Below are 16,174 nucleotides of genomic sequence, written 5' to 3'. Positions count from 1 at the left end.
TGTCCGGATCTGCTGCCCAGACCAAGGGGTCTGAAACTTTTTGAGGGCCGTAGCTAACGGAGTGCTCATAAGAGAAAAATCGGCGCCGGTATCCACGAGTGCGGTAACGTCGTGGTTGTCGGCGGATACCGGAATTTCGGCGAAAACCAGTCGGTTGCAGCGCGTCGTCGAGGTCGTCGGCTCAGGTCGTCAACGGTCGGAGCGTCGCGGCGAATCGTCGGGTGGAGGCTCTTGACTCGGTCCAGTAGCGGCGGCCCTACCCCCTGAGGACACCGTATTCTGTTTTCCCGACGTGGGGACGTACCTCTGAACTGACCAGAGGATGACGGATGGCCAGGCGAAGACAACCGCCTTGGGGATGGCGATCGGGACTGGCGTCTCTGCGAGGTTGAAGATTGCACGTTATCAGCCAAGTACTGCTCGATATCCCGTGGCCTTTCACTGTAGCGTGGTCGAGGTGCGTCAGGTGAAAACCCCCTTAAACCCATTATGCGGTAGGGGCAGCGGCGGAGGATGTGGCCGGGCTCCCCGCAGTGGTAACAGAGCGGCCGATTGTTTGGCGTACGCCACACCTGTGCTTTGCTCACGGGGGGCCTGAACTCCTGCGGCACGGAGGGTACAGTTGCGATTGGCTCCTGCAGATATGGCACAAGAGCGATGGGGGAAAAGGTTCGAATCGCTGGTCCGGGACTTCGTAGCGCCTCGCTGTACGTCATAACGGCAGGCGCCGGGTGTGGAGCGGGGGTGGCTGCACAAATCGTCGGATTTCTTCTCGGACCACGTCCGTTACGGCAGCGACGCTGACCAGTGGCGCTTCAACGCGAAGTTTCGCCAGTTCCTCGCGCACAAGGCTTCTTACAAGCTCCTGAACCTTCTCGGCGGGCAGCGACGTAGGCGTGTACTGGGAAGCGGCTGTTACAGTTGCCTGACGTCCGTAGTGTGCGCCCCGTTCCTGCAGAAAGCGCTCGATACCCGTTGCCTCCTTGGTGAAGTCGGACACTGTTCTTGGCGGGTCACGAACCAGTCGGACAAACAGCTGCTCTTTTACGCCACGCATTAAGTGGCGTACCTTCTTGACTTTCGACATAGCAGGGTCGGTCTGATTGAAGAGTCGCGTCATGTCCTCTATGCACATCGCTACACTCTCGTTTGCCTGCTGTGATCTCGAGTGCAGGGTGATTTCAGCTTTCTCTTTTCTTTCACTGCTGGTAAATGTCGCTAGCAGCTCTTCACGGAAAGCCTCCCAGGTCGTAAAGGAAGCTTATAATTTTCAAACCACTTTTTGGCCGAGTCCTGCAGCGCAAAGTAGACGATGCGCAGCTTGCGCTCGCCGTCCTACTCATTGAAACCCGCCACTCGGACAAAGCTGGCCAACCAGTCTTCGACGTCAACCTGTCCCCGTGGAGCGGTGGCGGCGACCGAGGTGCGTGAAGGACGAATGGCGGGGCATTCCTGGAATGCTGAGTTGTCTGGGTAGCCGCGGTGGATGTCATGGCCCTTACCGGTGCTGTCAGTTGGCCGAACTCCGGTTGTAGGCCTCGCAGACGGCATCTCGCCTTGTGCACGGGTGTTGAGTCCACGCGTGGAGAACAGGCGTCAAGAGTGTCCTCGTAGTCACACTAAGTGGGACAACACCCAGCCCCTCCAGCAAATATGTCACCGACAAATGATCGAAGCACACAAACCAGGTTTAATTAGACGTGCTGGGCGTGCAAGACAGCAGGGAGTTCGAGCGAGGAAGATGACAAAACCTCTAGCCTCTCGAGTGCGCAAGGCATGGCAAGTCCTATCTAAAACAGTTCTGCCGCGGCATGGCGCCACTGGATTGATTGGTACTGTGACAATATATTTGGGTTCTTGCAAGCATCTGCGGCGGTTGAGGTCATAAAGCATTGCGTATACAGGGCGGCTAGTTTTTCTAGCACAATCTCCCCTCCGTCCTTCAACACATGTGCTGTTACCTGATCCTCACCAGCTGCTTTTCCCCTTTGCATTTCTCCTAATGCTTTCTTTACTTCCTCTGTCGTTACTGGTGCGATGACGCATTGCTGTGCGGTCTTCTCTCTATTATTAACGTTCTCATTACATTGGCTACTCTATAGATTTCTGTAGAACTCTCCGCCTACTTTAACTACCTCATCCATATTGCTAATGACAGCGCCCTCCTTTTCTGTAAGCACATACATCTGGTTTTTTCTTATGCCTAGTTTCCTCTTGACCGCTTTTAGGCTACCTCCGTTCTTTAAAGCATGCTTGAGTCTCTTCATGTGAAACATCCTTATATCTCGCTACCTCGCGCTTATTAAAATATTTATTTATTTATTTATTTATTAATTTGAGCTTATTTAGATGCAGCGATGGCGTAGAGGTAAAGCATCCGCCTCACGTGCAAGAGGACAAGGGTTCAAATCCCGGCTCCGTGCAATTCTCCACCTGGTCTGAAAAAAAATGACAAGAGAAAAAACTCCGCGTGTCGATGGAATTGCATAAGCAGGCCTGGGGTGCGCCCTGATCTCGGTGACCAGAACCAACAATGCACTCAATCAACAGAACAGGACTTGGCCACCGTGGTGTAGTACTTGGCCACAACCTTCTATGAACAAACTAATTAATCCTTCATATACCACGTGGCTATTCACTGTTGACACAAGATTAGGATTTGACGAGAACACTCCTTTGGGCTGTTTGCTTAACACCGCGCACGCTTACTGCTCTTTTTCGAAAGCACGAGAGCGCGCTGAACAATTTTCACAACAGCGTCACAGCAAGAAGAGCGCACAAGCGGGCGCGCGCTTCTCTCATAGCTAGAGTTACTGTATCGTACAGGAGTGGCACGCTTGTACGCCATAGTGCTCCCCTCAGCATCTAAATTATTAAGGAAAGCCGTAACTCTTGCATACATGAGGCGGACTTGGTGCAGTAGTTACACCAAGTGCAGGCGCAAATCCGCTTGATTCCGGCTGCGGAACTTCTTTATTATAGACATGTTTCTGCTTCAATGAATGACAGCTTGCTAGTAATGCGTCGGCTGCCCCAAGGCCTATACGAATTACGAAAATATTTGCCATGAGGTGGAAGGTGGCGCCATCTGTTATAAATGCCACAAAATACAAACGTTCTTTTTTAACAATTGGCGAACACTTGTGATACAATTGAGTATAATTGATAACCAAACATAATTTTGAGTGAGCATGTGCCTCGGACAAGAAAAAAAGCAGCACAGAACGATAACAGATGATGTACGAATAGACTGTCAGCAACGGTCATGTGCTAAACGATGCAAATGAGTTGGCTTCATGGAATGAATGGATGTTTTTCAACTGGAAGTTCGGGGTTAACCAAAGTGGCGCGAGTGGCGCTGGCAACTCTATGTGCTTATACAGTAACTCTACTCATAACGGCGTCCAAGCGCGAGCAAGTTCTGAAAACGGCTTCGAAACGCGAAGTTGTAAGCACGAACCAGTGTGCACGAAGCAAGTTTTCTTCGCTTGCAGGATGTGACCACAGTGTAAGAATACACGATGTTGCAGACACACAATTTAGTAGCGGAGGCAGTCGTCCTGACCGCCCGATCAGTAGGCCGATTTCGCGAAGTCCACTGCGCAGGCGCGAATTTACCGAAAGTGGTCAGCCGCCATCTTAGTTGTAGTCCATGGCGTCGTCTGCATGACAGCCCTCTTTCCTTGACACCTTGATTGGCATTATGCCCGGTCGCGGTAGCTTTCCGCCGTTTCATTTCTTATGAACAGCTGCAGGAAACAAACGAGCCACTGCGGAGTTTCGAGGAGCGCAATGCTAATCGCAGCAGGCGCCGCGCAGAGAGGGTGGTGATTTGCTACATGAAGTGATGTGACCGCAGCGGCAACGCTGCGCTTGTTACTCGAACCTGGTTTTCGAAAATGTTCCAGGTGACGATAAAAACGCACTAGAAGGTCATTTTTTTCATTTTTTCCAGCCGAAGATTTCTGAGCATAGTGATGCACGTGTTTTAAATTCCTCAGACCGTATTTACATATCTTGCCAGCTCAATTTGGCCGTTTCAGTATTCGCCGTATTGATCTACGCATAAGCTATAGCCATGGCGCACTGCGTTTGCTGTCTTTATTTTTTTTCATCATGGTCCTTTTTTTCAAGCTGATCATGTGATAGCTTATTTTATTCATGTTGGTCACATATATTAAGGAGACTAAATTAAATTTTAAAGGAAAGAGGTCTCAAAAAGACGACGTCGATTAACCGACGAATAAAGAAGAGGAAGCAGCATTCGGTGAGGTGGAGAGAGGTGATTGGTGGAGAAGCATTCGGTGAGGTGGAGAGTGATGATTGGCGGAGAAGAGAAGAAGACGACGACAAGGCTTACGTGGACTAACACCGAGGTTATAAAAGGGCGTGTGAGAGCGAGGCACGGGGGCGGGGAAAGCAGAGAAGCGGAGGCTCCGGCGGGTCAGGGACGCATCGGCTGGAAGAGAGCAACGCTGGCTACTGCTCCGGTGAGCTCGCGTTCTATGACTTCGCATCGTGGACTTCCTGCCGTTCCTGAGCCCGTTCCGGGGAGCCAACGGAGGACGCTACCACCTGCTACGGCCAGGGGTATCTCCAGCGCTGCTACCAGCCATCCGGGTGGTGCCCCCAACGCCAAAAAACACCGGCATCACCTCCACAGGCGCTTGGACCGGGAGCTTATACGACGCAGTCAGCGACATCGCCAGCGACGCCAGCCCAAGCACGCCGAACGCCGCCTCGACGCCGAATACTGGATCCATACAACGCCGCAGCCGCATCGAACCAACCGTGAGCACGAACACCGACCACGAATAGTATAACGCTAGTAGTAGACGGTGGTAGCTCTGTGCCCGGGTCATGTGTATTAATAATCTTTGTGTGTTGTGTTAGTTTTGTGTTCTAGTGTGTGCGTCACATAGGGTGTATTAAATGTGCGTTTGTGTGGGTACACCCGTCGCCTAGTCCATTCATTCGGTCCGAGTTGTCTCCGGAGAGATCCGTGACAAAGATAAGTGGCGAGCCTGTGCCAGGATACATTTCCTTTTTCTTTTTTGCTTTGTCTCGGATTTTCCCGATCTCTCGACGGCAGAAAGCATGGATTTGGCAAAAAAGATAGGAATGGCGCTTAAGCTAGGGTTAAGCAAGGAAGAGGCGATGCATCTCTATGAGGAGGAGGGAATGAGGCAGAGAGGGGAAAAGGCGCAAGCACGCGCAGGCGCTCGTGAAGCAGAAGAACGCCAGGCGAAAAGAGCTCGCGAGGCAGAAGAGCGAGAAGATAAAAGAACTCGCGTGGCAGAGAGAAGAGCTTGCGAGGCGGAAGAGCGGGAAGAGAAAAGAGCGCGCGAGGCAGAAGAACAGGAGAAGAGAAGGATAGAACGGGAGAAGGGGTTTATTTTGTGGAAACATGCGCATGTCGCTGGAGGATATGAGGTGATCACGGACAATGATCAGCGTTCCTTAGCGGGTACAGAATCTCCTAGACCGGCCAGGGTTTGGCCAAGAAAGCTGATGGCTCCTTTCGATGACAAAAGAGATGATCTGGACGCATATCTGCAACGATTCGAGCGGATAGCTTTGGGGCAAGACTGGGAGCGCAGTGAATGAGCCACGGCATTCAGCATGTGTTTAGTCGGAGAGGCGCTGAATGTATTTGGAAGGATGCCTGCTGCTGATTCCATGGACTACGAGAAAGTCAAAAAGGCACTCCTCCAAAGATTCAGGTTTACGGGAGAAGGTTTTCGTGAGAGATTTCGCACCGCGAAACCTGAGGATTCGGAAACCGCTAAGCAGTTTTCCTGCAGGCTATCGAACTATTTTGATAGGTGGCTTGATATGTCAAACACAGAAAAGAGTTTTGAAGGTGTGCGTGACAAGCTGGTCACAGAGCAATTCATAGCGTGTTGCAGCTCAAAGCTGGGGCTATTCCTGAAAGTTGTGTTCGTTGGAAGAGTTCGGCGACACTGCAGACCAATTCCTCGAGACTCAAGGGCTAAGAAATTTAAGTAAGGCAAAGGAGGAAACCCAAAAGGTCCCAGAGACAGATGCGGCAAAACCAAGAGCTTATGGCGGTGCATCCAAGTCGCCAGTAAGGTGTTTTCTCTGCGGCAAGGTGGGGAACCGTGCAGGTGACTGTCGAACTAGTAGCGCTGCCCAAAAAACACAGGTTGTGTGTCAAGGTTGTAAGAGGAGGGGTCAAATTCTGGATGAGTGCCGATACAGAACGCAGGACCGAGCTGCATGCGTTGTAGACTCTAGGATAGAACTTGTCACGCCACCCGAAGTTCCGCAGCTGAAAGGAGAGCAAACGCCGCTGCAAAATTAGGCAGTGAGTGGAACACCCAAGTCGAAAGCAGCAATGCCAGTGGTGGTTTGGCAAATAGGGGACCGTCCTATATTGGTGCTTTGAGAAAGCGGAGCCAACACAGTTTTTGGTTTGGAGAAGCGTGGTTAAGGACGAGGATCTTACAGGGGAAGCGTAGGACGTCACTCTTGTAGATAGCACAGAGGTACCTTACTGAAGCAGGGATTCTAGTGTCCACGCCATATTATACTGGGCAGGTAGTGGCAAAATGCGTAGACCAACCCATATATGATCTCATCCTGGGAAACATTACGGGTGGAAGAAGTTTCGAAGACCCCGATCCCGAGTGGAGGATGCTCGACGTTGAAGAACATCCAAAGGAGGAAAGGCCTGTGGCAGTCAGTTTCTCGTCGGCAGTGGAGACAAGAGCTCAAGCGACAGCGCGAGCACCGCAGCGTCCGCCCTCTACTCCTGGTGCGATGTGCTTGAGCGTAACACCGGGCGAAATTGCAATTGGGCAAAAAGAAGCCTAGAGCTTGAAAGCCTGCTTCGAAAAAGTCGGGGAAAAAGTGAAAAGAAAGAAGAGTCGTACGTCCTTCGAATATCAATTGGTAGATGGTCTTCTGCTCAGGGAGTGCATATTTAGTTCAGGAAGGCGCGTCCAACAGCTGGTTTTACCGAGAGATATGCGAGAGTCCGTACTACGCTTAGGACATGACGCCATTATGGGCGGACACCCGGGTGTTCAAAAAACGGTGTCAAGGATCACCGATGAGTTCTTTTGGCCGGGTGTTCAGAGTGACGTTAAGCGCTTTGTGCGCTCGTATGATGTGTGCCAGCTCACAGTTCCGAAGGGAAGAGTTAGTCCCGTACCTCTGAGCAAGATGCCAGCTATCGACCTGCCGTTTCAGCGAGTGGCGATTGACATTGTGGGGCCAATCTCTCCAGTATCCGCCAAAGGCAATAGATATGTGCTTACTCTGGTTGACGTGGCCACTCGTTATCCTGGCGCTATTCCACTGAGAACGATTGACAGTATCCAAGTGGCGGAGGGTATTGTGGAAATGTTTTCGCGTTATGGGTTCCCGAGGGAAATTTTGAGTGACCGGGGCTCGACCTTCACATCGTAACTAATGAAAGAGGTTAACCGCCTTTTGTCAGTAAGGCAGTTACTGACAACGCCTTACCATTACTTGTGTAATGAGCTTGTAGAGCGGTCCAACGGCGCCCTCAAAAATATGATCAAGAAAATGTGCCAGGAGAGACCTACTGATTGGGATAGATATCTTCCAGCTCTTTTGTTCGCTTACAGCGAAGTACCGCAAACGAGTCTTGGTCTTGCGCCTTTCGAGATGTTGTATGGGAGAACCGTTAGAAGTCCACTTGCAATACTCAAGGAGCTCTGTGCTAATAAAGAGATGGCATCAGATCTCAAGAGAACATACACATACGTGCTTGAGTTGCGGGACAGATTGAAGGAAACATGCAGGCTTGCACAACAAAGCCTGGAAAAGGCGCGTGAATGCCACAAGGGATATTATGAAAATAAAGCTATTCAAAGAAATCTGGATCCGGGCGACAGGGTTCTCGTCCTGATACCCACGGATCATACTAAGTTACTGATGCAGTGGAAGGGCCCGTACCTTGTGATGCGGAAGGAAAAGGACATGGATTATGAGGTATTGATAGATGGCACTAGGCACTAAGAGGGTTTTCGATGTAAATATATTGAAGAAATACGAAGAAGGAGGTCCCGTACGGTACGCCCCCAGGTAGCATGCTCGGTAGTAGCCAAGACAGGTAATGTTGCCGAGGTGCCCACGTGCAGTGGAAAGGAAAAATGCAGGAGGGGATGAATGACTGAAGAAGCCCAATTGGAATGATGACAGGGGATTACAGCTCTACTCCAAATCAAGGTGGAGATGTTTTCGGATGGGCCAGACAAAGCGGAGGTCAAATGTTACAAATTAGACTTGTATAGAGATAGAGCTAACTGAACAGCTCTAGGTATCTCTGGGATGTATCTTGTTGTTGTTGCTGTGTTAATGTATCTATGGGATTTATCTTGTTGTTGCTGTTATTGGAGTTATGTGATTATAAAAGGGAGTGTGTTGTGGACACGAACATGTTTATTAAGGGCTCTGTACGGACAGCGGCAGTGGTGTGTCAGTGTTCTGAAAACGCAAGTTGGTGAGCTGTGTTAGTGGTGTGCGTTTGGTGTGTGCTGGACCTCTGCTGTGTGTGGTGGGCTGCGACGGGGGCAGTTTTTCATGAAAAAACTCTCTCGAGAGGGGGCCCTTGTCACATATATTAAGGAGCCTAAATTAAGTTTTAAAGGAAAGAGGTCTGAAGAAGACGACGTCGATTAACCGAAGAATAAAGAAGAGGAAGAAGCATTCGGTGAGGTGGAGAGATGATTGGTGGAGAAGAGAAGACGACGACGACAAGGCTTACGCGGGCTAACACCGATGCTATAAAATGACGTGTGAAAGCGAGGCACGGGGGGGAACAGTAGAGAAGCGGAGGCTCCGGCGGGTCAGGGACGCATCGGCTGGAAGAGAGCAACTCCGGCTATTGCTCCGGTGAGCTCGCGTTCTACGACTTCGCATCGTGGACTTCCTGCCGTGGCTGAGCTCGTTCCGGAGAGTCAACGGAGGACGCTACCACCTGCTACGGCCAGGGGATCTCCAGCGCTGCTGCCAGCCATCCGGGTGGTGCCCCCAACGCCAACAACACCGACATCACCTCCACAGGCGCTTGGACCGGGAGCTTATACGACGCAGCCTGCGACGCCGCCAGCGACGCCAGCCCAAGCACGCCGAACGCCGCCTCGACGCCGGATACTGGATCCATACAACGCCGCAACCGCACCGAACCAACCGTGAGCACGAACGCCGACCACGAATAGTAGAACGCTAGTAGTAGACGCTGGTAGCTCTGTGCCCGGGTCGTGTGTATTAATAGTCTGTGTGTTGTGTTAGTTTTGTTAGTTTTGTGTTCTAGTGTGTGCGTCACGTAGGGTGTATTAAATGTGCGTTTGTGTGGGTGCACCGTCGCCTAGTCCATTCTTTCGGTCCGAGTGTTCTCCAGAGAGATCCGTGACAACGTTAAAAAAAGTATTCGCGATGTGGTCTGCGGGCGGCCAGCAGGAAAGCTGAGCAGTACGAGTGAGCAATGCCGTTTTTATAAATGGAGTTATGACAAATGCTTGTGTTCAGGGAAAAATGAGAAAAGTACATGCTGATTGGGGAGGTTTTGAGCGTGCCAAGTTAGAGTTAAATTGTTTTTAATTTTATGACCAATAGGTGTATTTTGAGCATATTGTAGCAATACTAATTATTTTTATTTAGGTTAATATATTCTTTGCTCCCAGGACGCCTATCATACGACACACTCTCGCTATTTTCTCAGCTCCGGGTACCGGGTCCTTTTTCAGAAATATATTAACAGATAAAGACTGATTCTGATTCCGAACCCGTCGACTGACGGGTAAACATTAGAGGGCCTTTTTTTCAAAAATACTGAGCAAGATGTTGGTGACATCTTGACATAAATGGGATGTTGCTGAAATGGCAATATCACGTCTGACTGATCTGAAACAAAACGTCAGGCATTCTTCCACGTTTCCGTAGTTTTATAGCTATACTTTCCAACTCGATGAAATCGAGAAAGCAGTATCGCTATCATGGCAGCTTGAGGTATCGAAGTGAAAAGCGCATAGAACGCACATTGTGGATTCGCAAATATGATAATAAAACTTAGCACAGTTCTTCAATTAAAATCTTACATCTGGCAGAAACCGCAGCAAAGACGGCTTGATGAGGCTGCACGAAGGTAAATTTGATCGCCTTATTTTTGAAAATTGAAGTAACATCCTTCAAGTAAAGCTCCGACAGCTACGCGAAGCAGTGGGTATTCGCATTTTTAGTTTTCTCCTATAGAAAGGTTCCTAAGAGAGCGTAGAAGCTGTTCGTGTGAGGCAGCTGAAGAAAACCTCTTCAACAGATTTCGCTCTCTTGCCCCTATTGATAAGTAGTCATTAGCAATGGTAAATTTGCAAGGCTTGAATCTATCTTTACTTTAAGTACGGAGTGAATCGTTAGGAACGAATCCGCGTGTCAAATCATTAACTACAGATTTACTCCTTGAAAGTGCTTGTGCAAGTGTTCTAGGCTCTAGAGTGTCAGATGATTTTGATGTATAACATTCGTGTTCTTTTCAATAAAACATTACTTGCCATTCAGCGCTCGTCTGTGGTGTCTCTTTTGTCCTTTCGTCTTTTTCACGCTGTACCACCCACAATGGGACATTACCTTATACAAGAGATCACGATGAAAGCATAAAAAAAATAATCAAGATGAATGAACTGTTTCTGTAGCGCACTATCACTCGCGCTAACCAGCTATGAAAAATGAAAGCCTACTTGCTACTGGCCGCAAGGTAAGAGGTACCGTGTGTACTTGAAGAACAAAACACGCTGCCTAAATAGCATAACTGCACAAGAACCTAGCAATGAAGTACTCTTCACAGAGTTGTGTTGCTTTTTAGTTCATTTCTTTTTCCGTCTGCAGTTGGTGTGCTTCGCCATTTAGTACCACCGACTCGCCGATACTTCATGCACAACATGCGGTAGATGCGGTATTCTTACTCCCGAGGTCACTGTGACAAGCTTAATCCAAGCAGCATTTTATGGACACTTAGTCACCACTTTCTCAACAAGACGTAGTCAAAATTATATATATATTATGAGTAGGAGCAGCCTCTACGACACGATAGTATTTTTCGTCCAAGAAAAACATCCCCCACGTGCCTTAAGTATAAGCAGCGACATTTCTGAGCACTAGTTATGCCGTCATCATTCGTTCTAGATTTTGCATGTGGAACTTTAGTGTCAATCGTCATGCCATTATGTGGACGACGTCTTCAGAGTCCCATAGTTTCTGCACTATGAGACCAGTCGCGCTTTTGAAAAAAAAATGTAACTGGCATGCAGTAAACGCACAACTGTGATGAACTACACAACACTGTGTTCACTGTCAATGCTTGTGGAAGACGACGAATAGCACTGATATCCTGGCTTGGGCCAGCGGCAGCCGTGGATATTTGTATTCGAAGGTAGCGTGTTAGCGTCCTTTTGATTCTTCTTCGAGCCTAATAGCACATCTCTCGACCCTGGCTTGGCCGAGGCGTCCATTCCGCCACTGGTCTCCAGAAGCTTCAAAAGGTCCACTTTAAGGAGGATGCTCATGCTGGAACCTTCCTTGGAGCTGTAGGCTTTGACCGAATTTAGATCTAATGGAACAAGCGAAGGGAAACTCCTGTCAACATGGCCCGACCTACGTGAGGCCAAGTCGCATGCTTTAGACTCAAGGGAAGGAAATTCCAGTGATCGGGCTCTCTCTGCTCTAGGTCCCGTTGGTTTTTGTTCCGATTCCGGTTTAACTGCAAGCTCTGTACGGTCGCTCGTCGATTCGGAAGTCCTGGCAACATATGGCTCGAATTGGTTTCGCGTTGCAGGCACCCGATCGGGCTCGTTCTCATCGGTGAGCTCGAAGCTGCCGAAGATATTAACTCTTGAAAGCAAACGGGGTGTCTTTCCTCTGCTGGCCAAGTTGCTGTTCACATCGACAGGATGGGGAGAGATTGGCTGGAGAGAACAAGGCTCGGTCGGTGATGCTTCTTCGGCGGGGGGAAAGGTGTATTCTTTATATCTGGAAGAAGAAAGTGGCCGTGACACAAGCTGCGTTTGCTTCGCCGGGATTTCGGAACTCGTCTCATCCGACACAAACGAGTAGAAAGGCGGTGAAGCAACACTGGAAAGCGTTCGGTGTTCTCGTGTCAGTCGCGAGTCCACTGATTTTAGACGCCTTTCAACTGAGGAAAAAGTTTGCGGTACAACAACTGTCGACGAAGAATGTAGCTCGGCTTGCGCTCCACTGAAATCATCGTTGGCTCCCACCGGACGCTGCACTTCTGATGCCTCCGAAATCGTCTCGGTCAATATCGGCTGGCGTAAGGAGTATCTTCTAAACCTCTCTGTGGTGTTCTCATGCGTAGAAAAAATTTGACATGACTCGGTGTTATTTCTGAGAACATCTGAAGACTTTGACTCGTACACCTTAAACGCAGGGAGTTTCTGCTGTGTCGGAGAAGTAACAGCGCTGTTGGAATGGAGGTGGTTCTCAGGAGTCGGCGAGTCTTGCGTGTCTGATACTCTGTGTTCAAAGCTGGGGCCTCCGTGGCGGCTCGGGACTTCTTCGTTATGAAGGCTACAAGCTGCTGGCGACCCTGAGTGTCCCTCCGACAGATTCACCGGCGCCTGGGAGTTGGCCTCTTTTGGTACAAGATGAATGGCTTGTATTTCTGGTTCGTATTGCATCTCGCCTCGGTTGGAAAATTTTTCTGTCTGATTTTCCAGTGGAAGCGTTAAACCTGGCGATGGGTTTTCACATCTGTTAGTCTGCTTTTTGTGAGAAGAATATGATGCGGCCTTTGCTTTAATTTTCCGGGAACTCGTTGCAGGAGCGTTTATATTTGAATACATCTTCGGTACGCAAGGTAGTTGAGTGCTATTTGCCGCGGCGTTAGTTTGCCCGGGCTCCATGTCAACATACCTAGAGAAGAGAAGAAATTGCAGAAGGCTATAGACTATTAAAGATCAGGGCGCAGGACAATTTTAGATATTCTGTAGATACGCACTGATGTGTCAGTTTTAGGCGTGCAATTGTTGTGGCTGCAATTTTGGGCTTCAAGCTACGAAGCCGAACTTCATGGAAGCCGGGCATCAGTGATCTCACCTCAGAGTTGAAGGCTTGTCGATTTCAGTTGCTTTCGGTGAGGTTAGAGACCTTGTGGCGCTGGACTGACTTGACGAATGCATTGAGGTGTGCAGTGACGTCATGCGCTGTTCTGGTGTGGCAGATTTTGACGATAAAGCACGCGCCGTCGATTCAGTCACTGCTGATTGGAGCTGGTGGTCAGTTACAAGTGGCAGAATAGGGTTCGAAATGGGGCTCGACATCAGTGGCTCCAACCCAAATGGCGTATGTGGAGAGGATAGAGTCTTGAGTGGCACAAGAGTTGAAGTTAAATCTGTTGTCCGTTTGCCAAAATTGCTTTGCGCGTTAGGTGGTGAGGCCGGACTGAGTGGAGTTATGCTATTTAGTTGGCTTGTCTGCTGCTCCAGAGAAATAAGCGATGAGGAGCGCAGCTGCAGCGGCTTCGTGGTTGGTGACCTCAACTCCCATGCTTTCTTCTCCTGCGTCTGCAGAACGCTACGCGTGTTTATGCTTCTTTTTTCGTCCTTGAGGTCGGCTGGTGCAGGTGGAGATAACACGAGCTGGAGTCCCAAAGGCACAGATGACTTCACTTCAATTAACTGACCTTGCTTAGACTCAGAAGCTTGGCGTGGTGACGACGCTTTGATCTCAGCCAGTGGAACGTCCGGAAACTTGGAAGATATGCTTGTAGCCTCAGGAGGCTTGAGCATTACTACTGCTGATTCGATGCTCTTGCTTCCAGAAAACTGAATCAAGTCTCTTGAATATTGCGAATCAAGAGCATTGCTGAGTCTCGTTTCCGTACTTAAAAGCGATGACTGAGACGGTAAAGGCTGAAGAGATCCTGACTTTCCTTTCAGAAGAGTAGTTTGCATTGGCTCTCTTGCGAAGATGGAACGCGAATTTAACGGTGTTTCTTGAGACAATGTCATAGAAGACAGAGTTGGTGGGGAGCACACGCTTTGGTTCAACTGATGTTTAAAGCCCTGCATTGACGTCATCATATCACGCTTTGATTCAATTGCACCTGAATTTAACGGCGTGAGTTGCGAAGGCGAAAGTATCGACAGTTCTGGCTGCGTTAACGGAACTTGCAGAGGCCTGTCATTAAAAACATGCACTGGCTTCTGCAAAGATGGCTTTGCAGCAATCGGACGAGTGTCGCTCGGTACAACGCCAGATAAATTTGGTCGCTCAGTTAAAGCGCCTTGCGCTTTCAAAGAGAATGTTCCAGGACTAGTCGAGGCACTCTTTCGAGACTCCATTGCCCTTCGCCCAGGAGAAAATGAAGCGTTACGCCACAACGCGCGATATTCGGAACTCCTTGGTCTGTGCACTGAAGAAAGTGACTCGCTCACACTGCTCTCCAACGGTCTCAAATCACTAGCCCACTCTGACTTGATTTTGGATTGACTGCTCACCGAAAGCACCGGCGGTTGCGGTGACTTGTGTTGTATGGGGTGGATGCTGACCGGCCTAATATCAATCGGCCTTGTCATGGGGGCTTGATGTCCGCGAAGGTTCTCGAGCGATGACCAGGAAACAGGTCGCCTTGAATCGTTGGTGCCGTCGACATCCAGAGACCTGGAGTCCACTGTCGTCAGTTCACGAGACAACCTGATGGCTTTGTCGGCGACGTTCACCGCACGAGAGAACGACGTGCTCTGCGTCCCTCGGCACCGTGCTGCAGAGTCCGCAAAACAGTCGAAGCTTCTCCCTCCGTATGTGACGTGCTTCGTCACAGTAGCGGCGAGCTGGGTGCGTTCTGCAGCGGCTACACGTTTTGAAACGGATTCTGCCGTCTCGTACGTCATCGTCGGAAAGCACGCGGACGGTGTCCTGGGCTTCGTGTTGCGGCTGCTGGCTGTCCGAAGCGGTGCGCGCTGGAACGCGCCTCCATAGCGAGCTCCGCAGACGCTGCCCATCGACGTGAATGCGCCGGGCCTTGCCATGGACGAGGATCGCTGGGCGAGAGCGCTCCGGCGGAGGGACACAGAGGATGGCGGAATCGGACTTGAGATTGCTATGGCGTTGAAGCTTACACCGGCCATGCTGTTGTTACTCCGTGATGGCGGGGCCTGGTGCGTCGTCGACGTGCATGTCCGTCGTCTGCACGACAGGCCCACGGACGCAGAGCTGGCTGTCTTCGGGGCGGTGTGCCCCGATACACGCCGCCGCATTGCAATTTTGGGCTGCTGCTTTACCAATAAATTTTGATCTTCGTCGTCTTCTCATTTCGCCTGCACTTCGGCCACCATTTGAGCCTGGCTACGACTAGGAATTATTTTCGATGATATCAGTCGCGTTGAATTTCTTCTTCCAGAAAAGAAAATTATTCAAGCGGATGCAGGGCGATGAAAAAAAAAACACAACGAGAAAATTGGCTGTGAGCTTCAAGCGGGTTCGGTTAATTAATACCCTCACCGCCACAAATTATACCCACTAGGGGGAATTTTGAGCGATTATTTTATAATATGCGACGAAACCGGTTAGTTTGTTCAATTATAGACGCTCAAGCAACTACTTACCATCAGTATATATTAACCACTCTGCATATCGCTCCTATTTGGCTTATCCGTGGTCATTTGTGGGATATCAGATAGCTGATACCAAAGTGCAGCATTATCGTCTTCATATGATGCAAAACGGGGTGTCAAATGTGGCAGGAGTGTGTGTGAAATCAACCAATGATTCGCAAATCTTTTTTATACATTCAAGTTTAGCATTACCCTCTCCTACTCTAACAAACTGGGTTTGTTTTTAACTAGAATAATATAATTGCGCGTTTCGCGTGCTGTACTGCGATGCTTAATCGGGTAAGGGGTGCCCAGTATTGCGTTTCTGGAAAGAAGTTCATTTTTTTCTTCTGGATGGTCATTTAATTGGAATCATTAAAATGTTTCGCAAGGTTGAGACTTGAGTTTCGATTTTAAATTCGCTGCAATTTTGGCGTAAGCTTCGCTGCGGTTTCAGGACGATTTTCTTTTTAGCTTTTATAGAATGTGGGCTAAAAGGATTTAATGCTTAAAGGGAAACTGGGGACAAATTGTTGTTGGGCCTTATCGCTAGACTGGACTGCTGCGTCGTAATC

The 16,174-nt window shown here is 49.5% G+C and overlaps 1 protein-coding gene across 1 annotated transcript; it reads right to left on the bottom strand.

The window, feature by feature from the left end:
• Nucleotides 1–11,027: 11,027 nt before the first annotated feature.
• On the bottom strand, nt 11,028–15,318 carry LOC144124777 (uncharacterized). The gene is made up of 2 exons (XM_077657651.1): nt 13,102–15,318; nt 11,028–12,918 (listed from the first exon to the last, which is right to left on the bottom strand). Exons 1-2 carry the CDS (start codon nt 15,261–15,263, stop codon nt 11,319–11,321), a joined length of 3,762 nt encoding a protein of 1,253 aa, XP_077513777.1. The 5' UTR covers nt 15,264–15,318; the 3' UTR covers nt 11,028–11,318.
• Between the last annotated feature and the right edge of the window lie 856 nt (nt 15,319–16,174).

The sequence above is a fragment of the Amblyomma americanum genome, chromosome 3 (genome assembly GCF_052857255.1).
Source record: "Amblyomma americanum isolate KBUSLIRL-KWMA chromosome 3, ASM5285725v1, whole genome shotgun sequence".
NCBI classification, from domain to species: Eukaryota; Metazoa; Arthropoda; class Arachnida; order Ixodida; family Ixodidae; genus Amblyomma; species Amblyomma americanum.
This window is presented reverse-complemented; position numbering and strand designations above follow the sequence as displayed.